General features: G+C 46.8%; 1 protein-coding gene across 4 annotated transcripts in view; it reads right to left on the minus strand.

Moving 5' to 3' along the window:
* Positions 1-677: 677 nt before the first annotated feature.
* Positions 678-18,872, minus strand: part of LOC127592026 (pleckstrin homology domain-containing family G member 1) — a 44,633-nt gene continuing 26,438 nt past the window's right edge. For 3 of the 4 annotated variants that reach the window (XM_052052411.1, XM_052052412.1, XM_052052410.1), the window contains 16 exons: positions 17,302-17,876; positions 13,702-13,802; positions 12,940-13,009; positions 9,543-9,589; positions 8,166-8,316; positions 7,693-7,824; positions 7,039-7,221; positions 6,865-6,960; positions 6,527-6,613; positions 6,236-6,269; positions 6,029-6,121; positions 5,889-5,950; positions 5,572-5,763; positions 5,190-5,309; positions 3,282-5,118; positions 678-3,204 (listed from right to left, as the gene is read on the minus strand). In XM_052052411.1, coding sequence (XP_051908371.1) covers positions 2,267-3,204; positions 3,282-5,118; positions 5,190-5,309; positions 5,572-5,763; positions 5,889-5,950; positions 6,029-6,121; positions 6,236-6,269; positions 6,527-6,613; positions 6,865-6,960; positions 7,039-7,221; positions 7,693-7,824; positions 8,166-8,316; positions 9,543-9,589; positions 12,940-13,009; positions 13,702-13,802; positions 17,302-17,876 — 4,718 coding nt within the window. In that variant the 3' untranslated portion in view covers positions 678-2,266. Of the gene's footprint in view, positions 3,205-3,281; positions 5,119-5,189; positions 5,310-5,571; positions 5,764-5,888; positions 5,951-6,028; positions 6,122-6,235; positions 6,270-6,526; positions 6,614-6,864; positions 6,961-7,038; positions 7,222-7,692; positions 7,825-8,165; positions 8,317-9,542; positions 9,590-12,939; positions 13,010-13,701; positions 13,803-17,301; positions 17,877-17,997; positions 18,125-18,872 lie in introns of those variants that run through there. The other variant, XM_052052413.1, reaches the window with a different exon arrangement.

Raw genomic sequence — 18,872 nt, forward strand, 5'->3', positions numbered from 1 at the left:
CACACCAAAGGTTGAAGAGTGGACATTTCATTAATTAATTTAGCATTACCATCACGGAGGTGTGTGATGACTAAATCGCACGAAACACCACGAATATCAAGTTTTTAGCGTGTTACTTTGTATAAACTACATATTCCAGAAATCCGCAACTCTTCTTCGTGGGACTTTTTGGTGGAGCCGAGTAAGTCTGCGCCATCTGTTGGTTATGTTCACTATGGGGGTGATACTGTATAATTTAACCTTTTGTTTTATTAATTCCTCAAAAAAGTTTGTAACAATTACGAATGGCACGAAGGACTATGATTTTCAAATTTTATTTTTGCCCCACATACAGCACTTTGTATACAGCAGTGGTTGTTTTAAAGTGCCCTCTACAATTGAGCTGAGTAGAAATTCCATTTCATATTTTTTTTTTATTATGCCATAATATTATTTAGTTATATTTCCTCATCAATTTTCAGTTACTTTTAAAAAAGTATGTATTTGTCTTTGCTGATTAGTTAAAATCTCCGTTTTTTTCCTGCCTCATCGTGCAGGTCCCGTTATGACTGCCCACTCTTCCATCACATGCATGTATGTACATTACACAGCTCTGTTTAGTTAGGATGTCCAAGTTAATAAATCCATTTTATTTAGTGAATGAGGACACACATGCACACAAAAAAAACACGACCACGTAGTTTAGATTGAAATTTATTACCTCCAATACATTGTTTGGTTGGGCAATGACAACTAGGCCGTTAAAAAAATACAGTACACTTGACCTAAACATTAAAGCACTGTAAAGCATACTTGGCATACAAGAATAACTTTCCTAAAATGTACATCTTTACAAAGTGTTTACAAAGTAGACGTTTGAAGCAAAGTGCAAAAAAAAAAATAATAATAATAATAAAAAAGGCAATGAAGATTGAGAATCTCCACTAGTGAAGCAGGGGACAAACAAACAAAAACAAACATACTTCATATTTCTAACTCATGTTTTTGATGCATGTGTCCTGAAATGAACAGTAGAGCGTGATGTTGTGCTTTCTAACTTTACATTTAGAACTTGCATTAAGCAGTGCATAATTAAAAAAAAAAAAAAAAAAAAACAATAAAAGAAATAACCCCATTCACAGTATATGTCTAGAATTTTGCGAATGAAAACCTCCAAGCATCTGAATAGTCGTTCAATAAATAACATTAGTCTTTCATTTACAACCTGTAATGGACCTGCCCTTGCATGAATTGTCGTAAAATATTACAAGGACGCTTTGGAATAAATAAGATGACATGCGTATCTGTCGTAAAAGTTGCTGTTGTCCTTAAGATACTAAGAAAAAAAACCTTTTAATCAACACCTCCCTTCAACTGTGGCCGTATAATCAGTAGTGTGATGCATGTTGGTGTTAAACACTCACTCGGTCTTCAGCATAATTCTCAATGCTACCCATGATGGTCCCAGAAGATCATTTCTTAATTGGTCGCTTAAAAAAAAAAAAAAATCAAAACAATTCACGTATTGCAATGCACACATCGCATCCATTTTGCCTTTTGCTCGCATGTTCAAAATAAATATGAATCCTTAAGTTCTTATTGAGAATGCAAAATATCATCAAGTCTCCTTGTTTGAAAGCATAACTGGTGGCAAAGTGAGTGAAGAGAGGCTTCAGTCTTCTATGTGAAGTCGCCAACATGTGATCCTGCGTTATTTGCGTGACCGCTATCGCTCGTGTACGTGCAAAGTGACATTCTCGCCCGATGACAGCCATTCTTAAAACGTGCAAAATTTGTGAAGCGTGTTTCATGCCGGACAGGCACAAGTGTTATTTTATTTTTTTTAAAAAAAATTTTTTGTGTACGGCTAGGCAGATGAAAACAAAAGAGCATAAAGAGGTCCACCGGAGAAGATCCTCCAAAGATCATCAGATCTTGTCCGGTTTATCCACCGATGCGATTCGACTGTTAATCACCGGTAACACCCGTTGTAGTTTGATGATTTCGTGAGAAGTGCTGAGGCAAGAATGATTCAAAGCGGCGTCATTCCCAATGAACAACTTCGTCTTTTACTTTGAAGCCTGTGACATAAACGAGAGGTATTTACAGTAAATATCTTAGGTGCTCGAAAAGATCCGTTTTGGCTTATGTAGAACTTTGTGCTCGATTCCCTTTTGTACGTGGGGTTCAATGTCGGTAAAGTAGTAGTCGTAGCAGGATCTCTGATTTGTAGTTTGTTCGTATGTAGTATGTTTGGTAAGATTTAGCTTCTGGTTGTGAGGTCGACTCAGGCAAAGCTACTGGAGCTCAGACACTGGAACTTTTCCCCAAGAGACTGGACGATGTTGGGCTGGCTCTGCTGCGGTTCACTCCAGAGGTATTTCTCCGAATGCTCGCGTTCCAGAGGCCTCAGCGCGTCGCCGGAGCGCACGGGCGTGCAGGGCAAACTCCGCGAATGGACCAGAACCCGGTTTTGGTAGGTGCAGCCGGGCGCCGACCCGCCCTGCTCCGATTCCACTTCGTCCTCCGAGCGGATCTCCACGTAGTCGTCGTCATCGCCGTCGTCCTTAAAGTTGGCAAAGTAGTTCTGGGTGGCGGCGAGGATGCTCAAGGCCGACGCTCGGTTGAGGACCACCACGTGTTGGCCGTCGTGTAAGGTGAGGTCCGACTCTCCTTGGGAAGACCTTTCCGGGAGGCTACTCTGTCGACCGGCACGGCCCAAACTGGGACTGCCGAGGCGTTCCGTCGATCCGTTGCATTGAAGTCCCGACTGGTTATCTTCCTCAGGCGGCCGGCTATTCAGAGAGCCGACCGACTGACAGTTCCGAGACGGGGAGGACGGTGCGTTAAAGGAAGGATGTCTCTTGATGGTACTGTAGACGTGCTCTTCTTTTTCGCTCGGGGCCGATAAGCAGGAGCTCCATCTCTGCGAGGGCGGGCTGCTCGGCGAGGCCGGGGTGGTCTTGAGGGACGGGATGGAGCGGGAAGACGCGAGTCTGCGCTGGGGGGTGGAAGAGGCTCGCGTGGTGTGCAAGTCGGCGCTGGAGGTCATGTAGCTGGAGAGCTCGCCGTTGCTGTAGGTGGAGTGGAGCCAGTCCTCCTCCAGGGAGGTCTCGGGCATGGACGGAGAGGACGGAAGACCTGGATGACAGGAGTGTGTCGGCGCGGAGGCATCCTTGAATATGACTTGGTCGTAAAGCTGGGAATACTCGGCTATCCTTGCACCTGAAGAATACAGGAGAAAAAGATTTTTAGTCAACAGTTTGTCTTTTATTTTTTTCCAATGAAAGGTTTTGTCTTACCAATGGCGGCTCCCCCTTGCTTTTTTTCTTCAAGGATGGCCGCCAGGTCTTTCTGCCTTCTGTCAGCTCTCGCTCGACCACAAGCGTCCCCGGGGTCCATGCTCCTCATGCGCAGCAGCTGATTGGCTTTCTTGATCTTCTGGCTATACTGCCGCGCCATCAAAAAGACACGACTCTTTGTCTTGTCCATCAGTTCCAGCGGAAAGTCCACCGACTCGCCCAGCAGGAGCGAGGAAGAGGCCAGCGGCGAGTCCAGCGAGCCACCTGAGAGCTGCCCCGGGAACAAACTATGGATATCCTTGATGGCATTCTCTCTCTGCAGAGGGATTTTCGGAGGAAGTTCCACAAGGTCGTCGTCCTCGAGCCGGAAGCTACCGCTGCTGAGGCGGGCCAGTCTGTTGCGCATGCTCTTTACTGTGCCTGGCTGGGGCTCCGGCACGACTGGGAAGGGTTGCGAAGCGGGAACGGGAATTGGATTTTCGCCTTCGGCGGGTCGCTCGCTTTGAAGGTCAGGGAGGTGGATGACCGGGATGTTGAAGGATTGTGACGGGCGCACGGGAGGGTGTTTCGCTTGATGCGCAGCGCCACTCTTAGTTGGACGACCGCACGCGGGAAGCTTTTTTGCACGACTGCCTCGGGCTGAGGATTGCGGCTCGGCTGACTCGCCGGCGCCGACGGGGAAGGCGGCGGGCAACCGGTCCGCTTTCTTCTCATTGTTCCTGATGTAGTTCTCCAGGTCATTCCAGAGCTCATCGGCATGCCCCGACATGTGATCTCCTTTCGGGGACTGTAGAGAAGCCAAGGAAGCGGATGACGACAAGTACTCCGCCTCCGAGGAACACGGGCCGGGATGCGGGACGTCTCCCAAGTGAAGACTCTCCTGTGAGACAAACTCTGACGAGCTTCTAGTTAGGCCTTGCTCTGTCGCCATTGGAATGGCTCTCTGGGGATCGGCTTCGTTCACCTCATTGATCCTCTGCGCATTGATCGATGGAGGATCCCGAAAACAAATGGTGTCATAGATGTTCTCCTCGACGATCTTGAGCTCAGGAGTCTCGGGCGATCTTTCTTCCTGGGTGAAGGACTGAACGTGCTCCTTTGAATGGCTGTCGGACTCGATGAGTGGTTCCGAGATGCTCAGAGCATCTGGAACATTGAACGCCCGAGCCGCTTGGATCCGGGAACCCTGTGCGGCAGAAGAAGGTTGTTTCCGTGCCTGGCATTCACCCGAATCTCTTCTAATCAGGCCCATTCGCTTGAGGTCTTCGTAGCTGATGTTGTCGTACACATTTTCGATGTCATCCATCGTTAGCTGCTCAGCGGATGAGGATCCCGATATGTCGTTGCTGGAGGACTCCGTATGAATCACTTCCAAGTTGCCACCCGCCTGGCCATCATCCGGACTTTTGCGAGCCTCCGTGGCATTCTCGCCTACGCTGCTCGCCCTTCGCAGAACCCTGCCGCCGCCGGATGGCGGTTCAACCTGGACGGAAGGGGGCTGCTCCACGTGCCAGCTGCAAGGCCGGGTCGTCCTCGGAGACGACGGGACCTCCGATCGCTCGGAGGGAGACTCCGGTTCCGGTCCACTTGTCTCGGTGGGAACGAACATCTGGTAGATGTCGTCGTCGTCGTCGTCATCGGGGCGCATGGTTCTCTGTCGGGTGGGGAACATGGCCCTGCGAGCGCGGTGGTCTGCCCAGATGTTTCGAACGGAATGATCATTGTCTGTCACGACGACGGATGGCACGGGGGACTCCGGAGGTTCTTCCGTCACGCGAGCGGTCCTGCGGAGCGGCGGGTGGTGACTTCCGTCCCTCACGAGGGATTCTCTGGCTCTCTGAAGGAACCGAGGCAAAGATTCAGACAAGCGCCCTAATGAGTCACGAAAGCGATCCTTTTGGAACATACCTGAAGATCTGAAGCGCTCATGTTGAAGGTTTTCCACTGCTCTATGCTGTCCACCGACGCTTGAGGGTTCAGCCTCTTCCGGCTGCTTTTGCCCGGGACTCGCAACCTCTTTCCGCCACCCTGCAGGCACGGTCGCAACATTGAGTGTCAGATGCAAGAAAATACCAGTGAAAATTAAAAGAAGACGAGATGGTTGCGATGAGCTTCACTTCCATTTGGTACGTCATTTGTGTTGAGCTATTCCGTGATTGGTCGAACTACAATTCAACAAAATACGGAGACATGGGGACGACTCCGAGCCATTTGGGTCGTGTTTTGATTTGATTCCACTCGCAGCCAGCCTCCGTGTACCAATCTGCGATCTCCGACGGGTTTACCTTACCGAGACGCTCTCGTCCTCGTCATCGGCGTCTTGTTGGTGCGGCTCCTCCCCTTCCTCTCGATCGCTGTGGTCGTAATGGTCAGCGGGGTCCAACGACTCCTGTGACTGGTTGATGAGACTGCGGCTGCGGCCTATCGTGCCCAGAGCCAGCTGGGACACGGGCGAGAGCAGGCTTGCGCCCAGACTTGTTCGCTAGGGTGAGGAAAATTCAAACGGTTATTTCTGTTACGCGAGCGGCACTTGCGTGCGCGGATGTTGGTTCTCGAGTTGCTTCATTCGAAGCCTTTAGCTGTGTATCGTCATTGTTCAAGACCAACCTTTTCTCCGTCGCTGTTGACGGCATTCTGCTTGGCGTTCTTCAGTAATTTCGAGAGCGGTTCTGACCAGACAAATACAGATTTATTTATTTTTTAAATTGGGTTTAATGGTGCAAAACGTGGTAAAAAGAAATTCTCACCTTTTCTGCGCCCCCTGCGAGGAGTGGGGCCTTCTTTGGTCTGTGGGGAATCCTTCTTGTCACTGTCAGGACTGTAGTGAAATCCGGGATGATCTGGAAAAAATATATATATATACACTGTATATATCTATATATCGCACATTAATTTACAAAATATCACGCGACGAGTGAAAATGAAATGCAGCAGTATCGTGACTTGGCACTTACGCATCGCATCCATCTCCAGGATGGCTTGCTTCGCCTGGAAAAGGGTGAAATTAAACAAAGTTAGACAGCCATCCATTTGGACACCAGGTGTCACTCAAATCACAACCTTGTTGAAACCAGAAAAGTACTCTTGTAGATAAAATGGATTGCGGTGGTTTGGAAATGAATGACTGCTTCATTTGAGGGCGTGAAATGAAAGACACTGGATCGGGTCATTGCACAAAAGCTTGTAGCTTCTGAAAAAGAAAAAAAAAAATAGGGGGAAGCCATCCGCAGACAAGCTGTCCTCACCTTGGCAGGGATTTTGGCAGGGTGATTTTCAAGTATAAGTCTCTTGAGGTGTAAGATCCACATGCGCTTATCTTGCTGGGACTTGGCCTGCGGGCAGCATCAAACAGCAGAGAAGATAATAGCAGTCATGCCCACGAGGTGAGATATGTTTGGGATAAAGCCCAAAAAACGGAAAAAAAAAAAAAAAGGAACTCAGCTTGCAAAGTTTAACCCTTTCAGGGACCGTGGGTACTCCAGCTTACGGGGTGCACGAAAGCGTTCAACACGACATTTGAGTACACCCGCAGCGCTCATGACTTGTTATTGCCAAGTCTGCATTTGATGTCACGTTACATTACCTGGACAGTGTGCTGTAGTTTGGGATTCTTGTAGTGAAACACACTGAAACTCAGCGGCTCTTTCGGGATGACTTCCACCAGCATGAGGTTGCAGCACTGCAACGGGGGACGTCAGGTTCAACGCGGGCGCCGTCGGTCACCACAAAGCGTCACGTGACGCGACGGCCAACTGACCAGGATGTGAGCCTTGTACGTGAACGTCTCCTCCCGTTTCTTCGTGATGAGCAGGAGCTTGTCGAACAGGAAGAGCGTTCTCTCGTTCTTGGCTCGCTGCAGTCGAAAGGTTCCTTCCAGGACCAGCTCTCCGTAGCCCATCAGATCGGGGCCTTTCCAGTTGGTCAGCAAGCTCTGGATTTCCTGCAATGACGGTCGATACGGTGGTTTCCTTTGACTCAACTCTGGGTGGCTGCGCTTGGTCGTAAATCATGATCAATTCTTCAATGTGACAAAGACTATCAGTTTAGGTCTTTTGTGTTTCATCAATGGCGTGCTGCTGAGTGTAATCAAATAAATCTGTCGCCTGGAAGCTGCGGACGGACAGCAATGAAATCATGCAACAAATGAGCCGGGATTGTAAAAGTGACAAAAGTTGTTTCACAACCCCGCACGCATTCCTGAATTCAATCGACTCTTCCGGCTGATCGGAGAAACAAGCTCCCCTTTTATGTGCCCTCCTTACGCAAGGCCGTCGTCAATCAGCCCAGTGGAAAAACTGTGACAAGCCCAAAGCTTACATGATTCAACCAAAAAAAAAAAAAGATCAAAGTGCGCCGGCTACACATTATTTTAATGGTTTTAATCGTCAGGAAGGATGTTTGTTGACTGTACCTGCAACCTAACGGCGTGTTCGTGCTTCCGCTTCATGTCGTTGATGTGCCAAGCCACTCTCTGCATGGTGTCGATGGCTTCCTGAACCACCTCGTACGTCTCTGTGTCCTTCTCCATATGGTTGGCGATCTCCTACAAACACACCGCAAGCATAATGCCAAAGTAAGCGGTGGATTTTTTTTAAATTTTCCACCCCCAGTAGAATTGGCCCCCCAAAAGAAAAAAAAATACATTCAAACGAAAGAAAACATCCACTTGTCTCCAAGTACGCTTTACTACATTCTCTTCTATTTACAGCATGGCAGGAACATTCCCACCGAGTACCATATGTGTGTAACATTTGGTGGTAAAGGGAGCCTAATCCGAAACTCTGCTTTTGTGGTTTGGAAGGAAACGTGACTGATTTTGTGCCATGCATGTGCGGTCGAGTGGAAATGCACGTTAACCACGAGGGAGGTGCCATGGAGACTTACGTGAAGCAGCAGATGGTACTTGAGGATCCTCTGCACCGGCTTCAGCAGGTAGGAGCCCAGAGGCAAGGAGTGGCGCAGAGATTCTTGGCGCTCGCGGAAAAACTTGGCCAACGCCTTGTTCCTCATGCACTCGGTGAGCACAGCCACCGACCTGCCGAGTCAAAACAAGGCAATGACCCAAAAAACAACAAAATAATTCCGCGGTTGGTAGGAGTTAAAGGTTTTAGATTGGCCAATTAAACCGAATAGAGCATGCATTTTAGCTGCCAAAGAGGAGACTGAAGGGATAAAGCCACAAAAACAAAGGAGAACTAAACAAGGCTGCAGTAAAGGCCTGGAAAAGCATTTTGCAGGCTTGATGTCGTTTTTTTTTTTTTTTGCAGTAAGAGTTAGGCCGCCAAATATGAAATGCTATTCACCTGAAGTTCCTTTAATAATGTCTGTTCCAATGCATTTGCTCCAAAACTAAAGCTCATACTAAAACTAATAAAATCGAACGAAGATCACTGGTCTCTCAACTGAAAGACCTTCGAGGGTGTAGCGAAATGTGAAATGCATTTCTGCATGTCCGAATGCCAGCGGAGCTCCCGTACAGTCTCCACATTGTTCTTGGGAGGAAACGCGACCTTAGAGTCCGCCGTGACCTCGATACATCTGCAGCTGAGTGACCGTCTTCAAATACGTCTGTGTTGTTTTTGTTGTCCTGTGTGACCTAAACCGGGGTCACCAGCTGTGGCGTGGACACGGGGGGCCACAACAACGAGACCTAATCATCAGTGAACTGTTGGCGAGTATTATCATAAAATCCGTGAGATTTGCATCCCGAGGGCAAGGTGTGCTTGTAGCGTTATCTTGGCATGAAGATCAGCCTCACGTTTCAAACTAAACCGAATCACGCACTATCACATTACTCCATCCAGGTGTCTCGTAGGAGCACCCACCCAGAAAATAAAAAAAAAATTGAAGTAGGTAGCTCTGATAAGATGATAACAACCCCTTTTGTCAACAACGTGTGCTTCAAGTCTGTCAAGCAGTGAATGAAAGAATTTAAAAAGGGAGGGAGGGAGGAGTGAGCGGCCCCCGAGGCACAACTGCAAGCAGACAATTTGACTCCTTAGCGAGGAGCTAATACATTGATGGGCATACACAGCGGAGTCATATGAGACTCTGGGAATAAACGTGGAGATGCGATCAGGGCGACAATGACAACAGAATAATGCCGTCGTACAGCAAAAAAGGATGGGAAATGAACGCCGTGCAAGCTCAGACGCTCAAGTGTCGTCCGGCAAGACGCCACGAGAGACTCGGGCAGCGTGAGGCGCATTAGACGCGGTTCTCAAACTGGGGTCACCCGGATCCTCGGGACTAAAGTCTTACCTTGGGTAATTGGTGCAGTACTGGGTGTATATGTGGAATTCTTCACTCTGAAATGAAGAAGGAAAAAAAAAAGAAGGAAAAATTAGATGACAGATGTATGTCACAGGACGTGGCTTAGTCCTATTTAAATGGAGACTTCCTAATAAAATAATTTCAGGTCTCTCGGCTTGTCTGCGCCCCCCCCCCCCCCCCAGCCTGTATTTAAAAAATGAGTGAGGACATACATCACGCACAAAACGCTGACGAGTGCAAGCATTAAAAACCCCTCCATTGAGCTATTCCGCCCCCTTAATTGAAACCTTTCTCACATTGCACGCCCCCTTCAGTGAACATCAAACACGCGCGAGACAGTGTGACTTCATCGGAAACTTTTCCTGGCAACTCATCTGAATATCGTGCGGCCAACTTCGCTTTCGGAATTTGAAATTTATTCCGGGGCGGTTATGCTTTCGTCACGGTGCGGTGACAAAAGCGACTAAACTAAGTTCCACTCTGTATTACACTTGAACCATTTGCGGTTTAACGAGGTTACCCTTCAAAGGGTTTCAAAATCGGTTGTTGATAAGGACGCTAAACCAGTCACTGATAGTTTTGATTTACAAAGACTGAAAGGCATCGTTATAATACAAGATGTAATTCGGACACCCCAGTGCAAATTAATAAATAATGTGAGGCGTGAACCTTTGCTCGACCTCGGTTCAACTTTTGGACCCCAGCAATGTGGCAGATTTTTAGGGGGCGGGGCTCCAGGAGGCTGATAGACAACAGGAAGCGACGTCACAAACGTGCAAAAAGATGATCAGCGATGCGGACCCAAGAGATTATTTTTGAGCTCGTAGGGAACTGTGCATTCATTTTAAGGACCTCCAAGCCAATAATTGAGGAGCCCGAGGTGCTCCCTGGGAAAAGGAGCTAAATTGAAGAGGTCTCCTCCTCGTCTCCAGTCGTTCGGCTACCACAGACCGGGCCCAATCGCAACCAGATGTATCCGCCATCCAGTTTTTTTATTTTGTGGTACACACAGAGCGCTAATACACACTTACTGGACTTTAGTATTTAGACCGCAGGACATATCAACGTTTTGATAAGAGTACTAATTTGTGTGCCCCCAAATTTGACCGCACTTTTGTATTTATGTCTTTCAGATTGTTGAACATGGATGCTAAAGTGAAAAATTAATTAACACTTATGACATTTAAAGCACTTTGGTGTTGTAAGAACTAACGGGTAGATAAAAACCTGATCAGAAACTAATAAGGTCAAACGGGTAAAGATAACGTCGTCTCTTTAATAAGTTGGCACGAGGCCTGTGCACAATTCTGAAGATTAGCCTTGCCTCGGGTTGCCATGGCGACAGTTGAGACATTTGTCCTGAAAAAACAACCTTCCCCAAAAAACATTACTCCATTCTCCAAAATAATTTGAAGTAGTAAATAAAGACAACATGTCTTGAATAACTGTACAACTAGCCCCGTGTGTAATTCTGAACGTTAGCACTAGTGCTAACACCAGGGGCCCTGACTGTGACAAGTGATTTGGGGGGGGGGGGGGGGGGGTTGCCATAGTGGTCAGAAACAATGAACAAATAAAAGACATGGTCAGACCAGCCAGTAAACATTCCAAGTCGAAAAGTTTCCACACAACTACAAACATTAGCACAAGCGCTAACACAGGTCATCCTGGCTAGTCGACAAAGTCGCTACAAAAAGTGGGAATTTAAATTGCCTGCGCAATAACAATACAGGATCCTCAAACAAAACAACCACATCCCCCAACCTAAAAAAATGAAGAAGCGAAATGTTACAGTTATTTTAAACAGCTTTTCTTGGCACATTCTTAGCTCAACTTCACCACAAAGCGGTCATTTATCTTTACAACCATTTGTTTCATCCGCTTGCACAAGAGCAACTTCTAAATAAATCGGACAGTGAGATGAATTTGTTTTATCAATGTAAGACGGCAGACAGTGTATACACACACCAAAACAAAAGTAGCTGAATGCGTGTTACATGGAATGCAAACCGGCTTATGGGGGCGGCGCGCCGCTGTGTTTACGTTTCTGGCGGAAGCGGCGCTGCGAGCCCGCGGTCAAACGAGCCTCTGACAACAATAGTCAAAATGTTTGCGGACCACGCCGGTGACGCAAAAGCTCGTTTCTCCAGCCACGGTCGGACTGCTGGCTTTGTGGCGGTCGGGTGCGACGGCCGTCGTCTTTAACGGCCTTTCAGGGGGGAAATGTCGAAATGCGGCATTTTGGGATATAATTATGTGAGATGTTCTGGAGAAATCGTTGGAAGAGGCATAAAAGCAAGCAAGACGTCAACAACAACATCAGAGTTGGACAATGCTTCAAATTCCTGCGGGATACTGTACTATTCAAATTTTAGCCACAGAAATAACTTTATAACATAAACTGTCTCCTCTTCGATCGGTCCAAAGTTTACGTGTGTCAAATGCTGGTGCTGGAACAGGCCGCAACAAGTATCCGAAACCAGTGTGCATGTTAAGAAAAAAAACTGTCTGGGGGTGGAGAAGGTGATGAAAAGCGCTCAACAGATTGAAGCCGAGGCTGCACATGCCAAATTTGGATTAGGGTCAAATTATACGCCTTTGCACACCATCTGAAAACTCTTATGAAGAAATTTGGGAAAAAGTTGATACGACACAAGACACCGTGCATCAAATGATTAATTTCCAAGCCTATGTTTAGCTTGATTTTTTTTTCCCTCCCACAACAAATATTCCGTACAACTGACGAAAGGAGACTTTGATTCCACCCTTCTTTCATCTACAACCACTTACAACAATGAGGCGGGTGCATGAATAGTTGTTATCTCTATTGTTGATGTTTTATGGACTTAAATTGAAAGTGGTCAGACTCCAGGGTTAAAATACACACAGTATATGACTTGTTACGAAAGTGAGAGTTTAGATATTTGAACACACGTGGTGCAACAGGACACTATTACAATACCCAGTCGCGGGCATATATTCTTGATCCTCTGCGATTGTTACTGCAGCTTAATGAGTCACTTAAAGCAGTAAAATTCCATACGCAGGAAGGAGCAGCACTGAATGAATGGATGTTATTTTCATGTTTAAAAATACCTTATAAAAACGTTTTTTGGGCTGCAACGGATTAATGGCATTTCGATTCATTTCAGTTTGGCAAGATGATTTGAATGAATTCAATTTGTACAGTATTTGAAGGCACCACTGCCGTTTTATTTATTTTTTTCAAACTTGATAGTCAAATGACTAGGCCCATTTTGTTCATTGTGGCACTCCAACAAAAAAGTTTGCTCACCCCTCTGTTAGTGATTATTGTGCCGCCTCTGCATAATCCCTCCCACTGACAAACAAACACAAACAAAAACACTCAGACAATCATTTCTACCTTCGATACGAAGCATTCAGCAATGGCCACGGTGTCCGCGTTGCACTTCTCCAGCTCATGAAGCAAATCTCTGAAAACAAGAACATTGATTTACATGCCTGACAATTGTTCCCATATCACACAAACACACAGATTGACTCATTAAAAAAATGCTGTGGTTTATTGTTTCTGACTATTGTATTGGACTTCACAAGTCACACCGAGAAAATAAATTTGTGCTAAGGGCAACTGCCTTTGAGAAACTTCCTTGAATTCAAAAGCACAGCTCCTGTGGGTTCACAAACCCCCCGCCCCCGGTGGGGAAGTTATTGTTTCATGACTAACAGATGAGGTCACTGCTTTTATGCTTCCTTAAACTGGCCCATTTCTTTTTGATTCTTTTTTTTTTTTTTTTTTGCTGCCCGACAGCTGACAAATGACTGGGTGGCAGGAAAAAGTAAAAGGTTTTGTCCAAAGACCACCATGACACTCAACTATCCTTCAAACCGCACAAAAAAAACTGTTTAGGGCACTGTCACAGAGAGCAAGTATACAGGCGGGGGGGACTTCATGATAAGTCACCTCTTTTCATGACATTTTTTTGGGTTTTTTGTCTCCAAGGAAAGTTAGTGTGGTGAGCACCGTCCGTGGTGGGTGGTGTCAAAGCACCCTCTTTCTGACCAACTGCCGCTGACAGAACTCCCTTCTCGAATACAATGCTGGAGGTTCTTTTCTCCTTGAGTTGTAAGACAATTCTCAAGTGTGTCTCTGCAAAAGATGCACCTGTTGAAGTGGTAGATGTCCCGGATGTTGCCAAACAGAGAGCCTTTATCCTCTGAGCTCAAACCCAGCCGAGCCTGGCTGCTGATACTGTCCAAGTAGTCCTGCAGAGAGAAGAAGGAACAGATGATTTTTCTATTTCGCCAGTCTCAAAAAGAAAGACAGTTGAGGGTAAAATTCAAACCACTACACTACGAATGGCCTCAAGGTTTTCTTTTAAATGTAATAAATGTTTTCAACCATGATTTTGACCCACCCTGATCTTCTAAACACATTAAAATGTACTCATTTATCATTACTCATGAAAATTAACTGCCTCATAATCTACGTAATCTAGATAATCACTTATGCAATGTCACCTGATTCCTAATCGACAAATTCACGCAATAAAAGTTCTCATCTTCGGTGTTAATCATCCACCTGTCCCAGTTTCATAGTCAGTCATGCCTTCGCATTCACTTCAGCCTTGATTAATGCGTTCAGAGCGAGCAGAACAGTTAAGATAAGATATAGTGAAATTTCAGGATGAACCGACAATGCATGGTGCTCAGTTAGCTTAAGAGCCACTCCTAATTTAAACAGCAGCTTTAGCATAGATGCCAATGTTCACACATTGGGAGAGTATTCCCGAGATGGTTCGCCGAAACCGGCTTCACTATTCTGCTTATTACAAGCCAATCTACGGTAATGATATTCAAGAATGTTTGTAGCTAAATTTACTGTATATAGTTTCTCTAATTATGAACCACGTTGATGCTAGCTCCTTGTTACGACTACACCTACTAGTAATGAAGTATGACAGTTAAAAATGTGATAATCCGAAACGAATTTGTCTTTTCCAATCCGCCAACAAAAAACAAAACATTTCAAATGACAATGTGGCTACTCGAGTCATGTTTTGGTTTGAGGTTTTCATTCTTCAAATCCAGAGTATGAGTCAATGCAGGGCTCATGTCGGGAGGAGACATGGGAAGATTTTGTTCATTATCAGAGGTTATGTGTAAGGTGATGCTCTATTAGTCGCGGGGTTGTGCACGTGACCCGGCTTGACCTCCTCACTCAACGCGTTCACCTCCGGCCTGAGTGAGCTCAACAATGGGCAGCTCCGACGCCCGCACCTCTCTGAAAGTACACTCCCTGCTAAAGCGTCAGATGCAACATGTACTAACTTGATGCTCGCTGTGAGTTAACCATTAATCTTCTTTAAATGCACACTCGTTTCCAATCCAAACACTTTACTCTGTCTGCACTGTAGTTGGAAGTCATTACTCTTGACAATTCCCAATGTAAACATCCACATCTTCAAACTTGGAAAAAAATGTCGCGCGTGACTTCCAAACGTCTAAAAGGCCTCACAATGTTGATCAGGTGTCAGTACAAAAAAAATGTTTATGATAGTTTGGGTTTGTCATCATTGTTGGGTTTTTAATTATTTTTCCATTCCTGATTCAGTTCATTTTTGGGAATAGATTTGTTAATTTTTATTAGTTTGAGGGGATTTTTTGTAATATAGTGAATTTGTAAATTATTTTTTCTCAAAGGTAACAAATATTGCTTATTAAAAAAAAACTAATAAAATATTTTAAAAATATATTAACTTCCGAACAATATAGAATTAAACATCAACAAATAAAACATAACAGTGCATTATTGGCACTTCGAAAGTGACAATACAAATTAAAACACAAAAGTGTGAATGACAAACATCTTTCATCATTTTTATGTTGAAAGCGGTCGCCGCTGGGGAGACGGGATAACCTTCGCAGTTCCCGACTTTGGGGGTAGTATCAGAATCGGTTGAACAATGCCAGGTCTACTCGCACGGCTCAAAAGCCGATTTTTTGTGGAAGCGGTGTGATAGGAGTTTAAAAACGACAAGCGCGTATGACAGTTTGCTCACAGGAAAGGGGTATGACAGCTCTGACCACCCCACCCCCTGCTGTGAGAAACCGAGCCCATGGGAGTCTGGGTAAATATTTGTCTTAAGCCCATCACACCCTTTTCGCTCGCAGGAAACCGCATGGACTCGGGGATTATGGAAGAGGGGGGGTTGCAATAATGCAGGCTTTGGCCACCAATAAGGGGGATGTTAGTGTTGCTACTGATACGATCTGGCCTCACTGGAACCGTCATGTAAAAGGCCAGGACAGGCCGAACGCGCATAAATTGTGACAGTAAGTGCCGCTGAAGAATCGACTGCCACCTAAAGTGGTAGTCCAAGGGTTGGGTGGTCCATTAACGTGGACTGGCGGTGGTCTGCGGGCGGTAGAGGGTGATTAACTGCGGCTCTTAAGCCCTCTTCTGTGTTTTCTTAACCTGCTGTAGACACTCTTATCTCAGAGCTAAATCCTTCTTTCCTAGCCTCCTGTCGAGATGTCCCTTTTCCTCACCTCTGCATCCGAAGAGGATGGGGAGGGGTAGGAAGGGGGAACATCCATCAAAAGTGTCACGCCTAAACTTCAATGCCTTTACTCATCCCGTCTCCTGAGAATTGGTGGTCCCTGTTTTGATTTGAAGCAACGTGTTTGAACCGTCTTGGTTTTGGGGAGGACCGACTGGTTTTGAAATCAGATTGGATAGTCTTGTCAGACATGGGAGAGTGATTAACAGATTCGCGACCGGGTGGGGTTTGGGGATTACTGTTATGATTCTTCTTCCCCTTGATAGGTTTGACACGTGATGACAACGAAATGTTGCGCGCCAGCAGTTAATTTGTGGCTCTTAGTTTGCGCTACATCGCTCATTATTAATCGTTCGCTTTGAATTTCTGGCGCAATACGAGTTGGAATCGGAAAACAACGCTTCTGAATTGGCCCTTTGAATGCCAAGCTTTGTCAAAAAAAGAAAAAATATATTGTCAGAAAATCAGGCCAGTGTGACGTTGTCCATGGAGGATTTAGGGGGTGGAGGGGGTTTAAGGTTCACTGTCACCATCACTTCAATCAGAACTGGTTAACAGACATGAAAAACATGCGTCACATCTGTTCAACACATTTGAGATGAAGAAAGGGGCAATAACAATGAGGAGGGGATCGAGAAAGGTGAGCCAAGTACCACAGACGATCCAAACCAAAGTCTCCAAATCCCTGAAAGGAGGCAAACAAGATCCATTCCGCTCGAAGCGAGACTTAAAAAAAATAAATAAATAGCCCATTTGTCTAAACGTGTGCATGTACAGTGCGTGCGTGTGTGTGTGTGTGTATGTTTTCGTCTCAGTGTACATGCGCACACGTTTTCAATGTGCGCCTGTTCTTCCAGAACAAAGGCGCCGGTGTCGAGTAACTCAACCGAAGCCGAAGTCTGCGAGCACAGGTGACACTATTGTGATGAAAGTTTCCGACCGATAACAAGCGGCGGTGTGTATGTGTGTCACGTGTGTGAGGCGACGCACAAAAAAAAACCAAAAACCCAATGCGTGTTTTTCATCACCCGATTCAAAGCCCCCCGCCCACTCCTGGGAAGAGCAAAGTCAACCGCATACTGGACCGAGATATTTACAACCGTCATTTTGAACTCAAGCGACCTCGACCTTCAAATACGTCACACTTGAGATGTTCTGCAGTTGAAATCCCAAAAATGATGCACAGTAAATGTGTTACTTACTTCCACAATGCTTCTCAGGTCTTGGACGTAGGTTCTTTCGGTGTCCAGTATCTCCTGCACCACACGGTCTACATACGTCCTGGGTCCTTGCACCTGACCCACCCGCTGTCTGCCCCCGTCGAGACCCAGCTCCGGTTCCGAGTGATCTGTCGGTGTCTGTTCGATGCCCTTCCGGCCCGCCTGCCTTCCTGTTTCCATCCCTCCGTCATCTCTGGGGTCCTCCTCGCCGAGGCCCAGCTGCCGGGCGGGTACCAGTTCCAAACGTATCGCCCCGGAGTCCTGCTCCGAGTTCACGGGGTTAGAGTGGGGGGTGTGCACAAGCGTGGACCGGCTGCCCAGTGAGCAGTGACTGTCCCGGGAGGAAGCGGAGGAAGAGGTGGAGCTGTAGCTGACGGGCCTTTCGGCGCTGTCCGGAGAGGAGTCCATGCTGTGGGCCGAGCAATAGCGCAAGGAGGCGTAATGGAAGGCCGGGTTGCGTAGGCAACGGGCGGGGATGTCACCGGAGCTCAGGACCGAGCCGGAGTCCGGCACTTCGGGTACAGGTGGCAACGCATCCGGCAGATAGCTATAGTCGTCTGAGGAGAAAAAAAAATGAGAATGAAAACTCAGAACTTGCACAATGCGAAAGTCTGAAACAAAAGCGCGTTCGTGTCCTTTAGAGGCGCGATCGGCTTACAAACATGATTCCTCGCATACCGGCGGACCGCGAACAAGCTGACCGGCCGCCAAAAGCGCTAACCGTCACGGTTTGCCTGAAAGAATTCTACCAGGACGAGCCAACGGTCACCACCTTGCCAAGAGGGATAAGACCCTCATTAAAAGGAATGCAGAGCATTTAGATGGAGAGATGGATTCCGATACAGTCTAAATCCGAGCGCCCACAGCTGATGGTCATGAATGCACGGCCTATTCCTCCAGGACAGGCAAGGTTTGTGCTTGCGACGATTTCCACGTCTGGGTGGTGCCAAACTGGCTCCTGGCCTCATGTCGCTGGATGGGATCACTAACTCCCGGAGTGCCAGAGTCAGACCGGCTCAAGTGAGAGCAGTCTTGGAACGAATCGGATCGAGCGGCCCCGCGCTAACAACCCTTAATCCAAGTCCAACGTTGTCGCTGAAGTTTTACGAGGCCCTTCTCTGTAAACGGGTCAGCTTTGAATGGAAACCAGAATGGATGCTGGCTAACCAACAAACGACCCAAATAATCAACCATTAATCACGCCAACATTTCCTCAGCATTGCGGCTCGCCTACGACCCCACAGGTCCAGTATTCCAGTCACACGCCTTTGCGCCGCCCTCTACCCGCCAAGCTTCTGAGGCCTTCTCACATCAAAGCCACCGAGATCACACAGTCGCCTTCAAAAAAAAAAAAAAAAGAAACATGAAACGGGATGCAACCTCAAAAGAAATCAAGAGAGCTTGCGCGCACACTCTCTCACCTTTCTGGTACGTACCCGAGAGGGCTCTCTGGCGCACCGGCACCGTTTTCAAGCGTGCTCTGTCGGCACGTCCTGCTTGTTGCAGCAACAGGGGGGAAAAAAAACGAAACAAAATGTGATTGGCAACAATGC

Source organism: Hippocampus zosterae, chromosome 19 (genome assembly GCF_025434085.1).
Source record: "Hippocampus zosterae strain Florida chromosome 19, ASM2543408v3, whole genome shotgun sequence".
Lineage (NCBI taxonomy): Eukaryota > Metazoa > Chordata > Actinopteri > Syngnathiformes > Syngnathidae > Hippocampus > Hippocampus zosterae.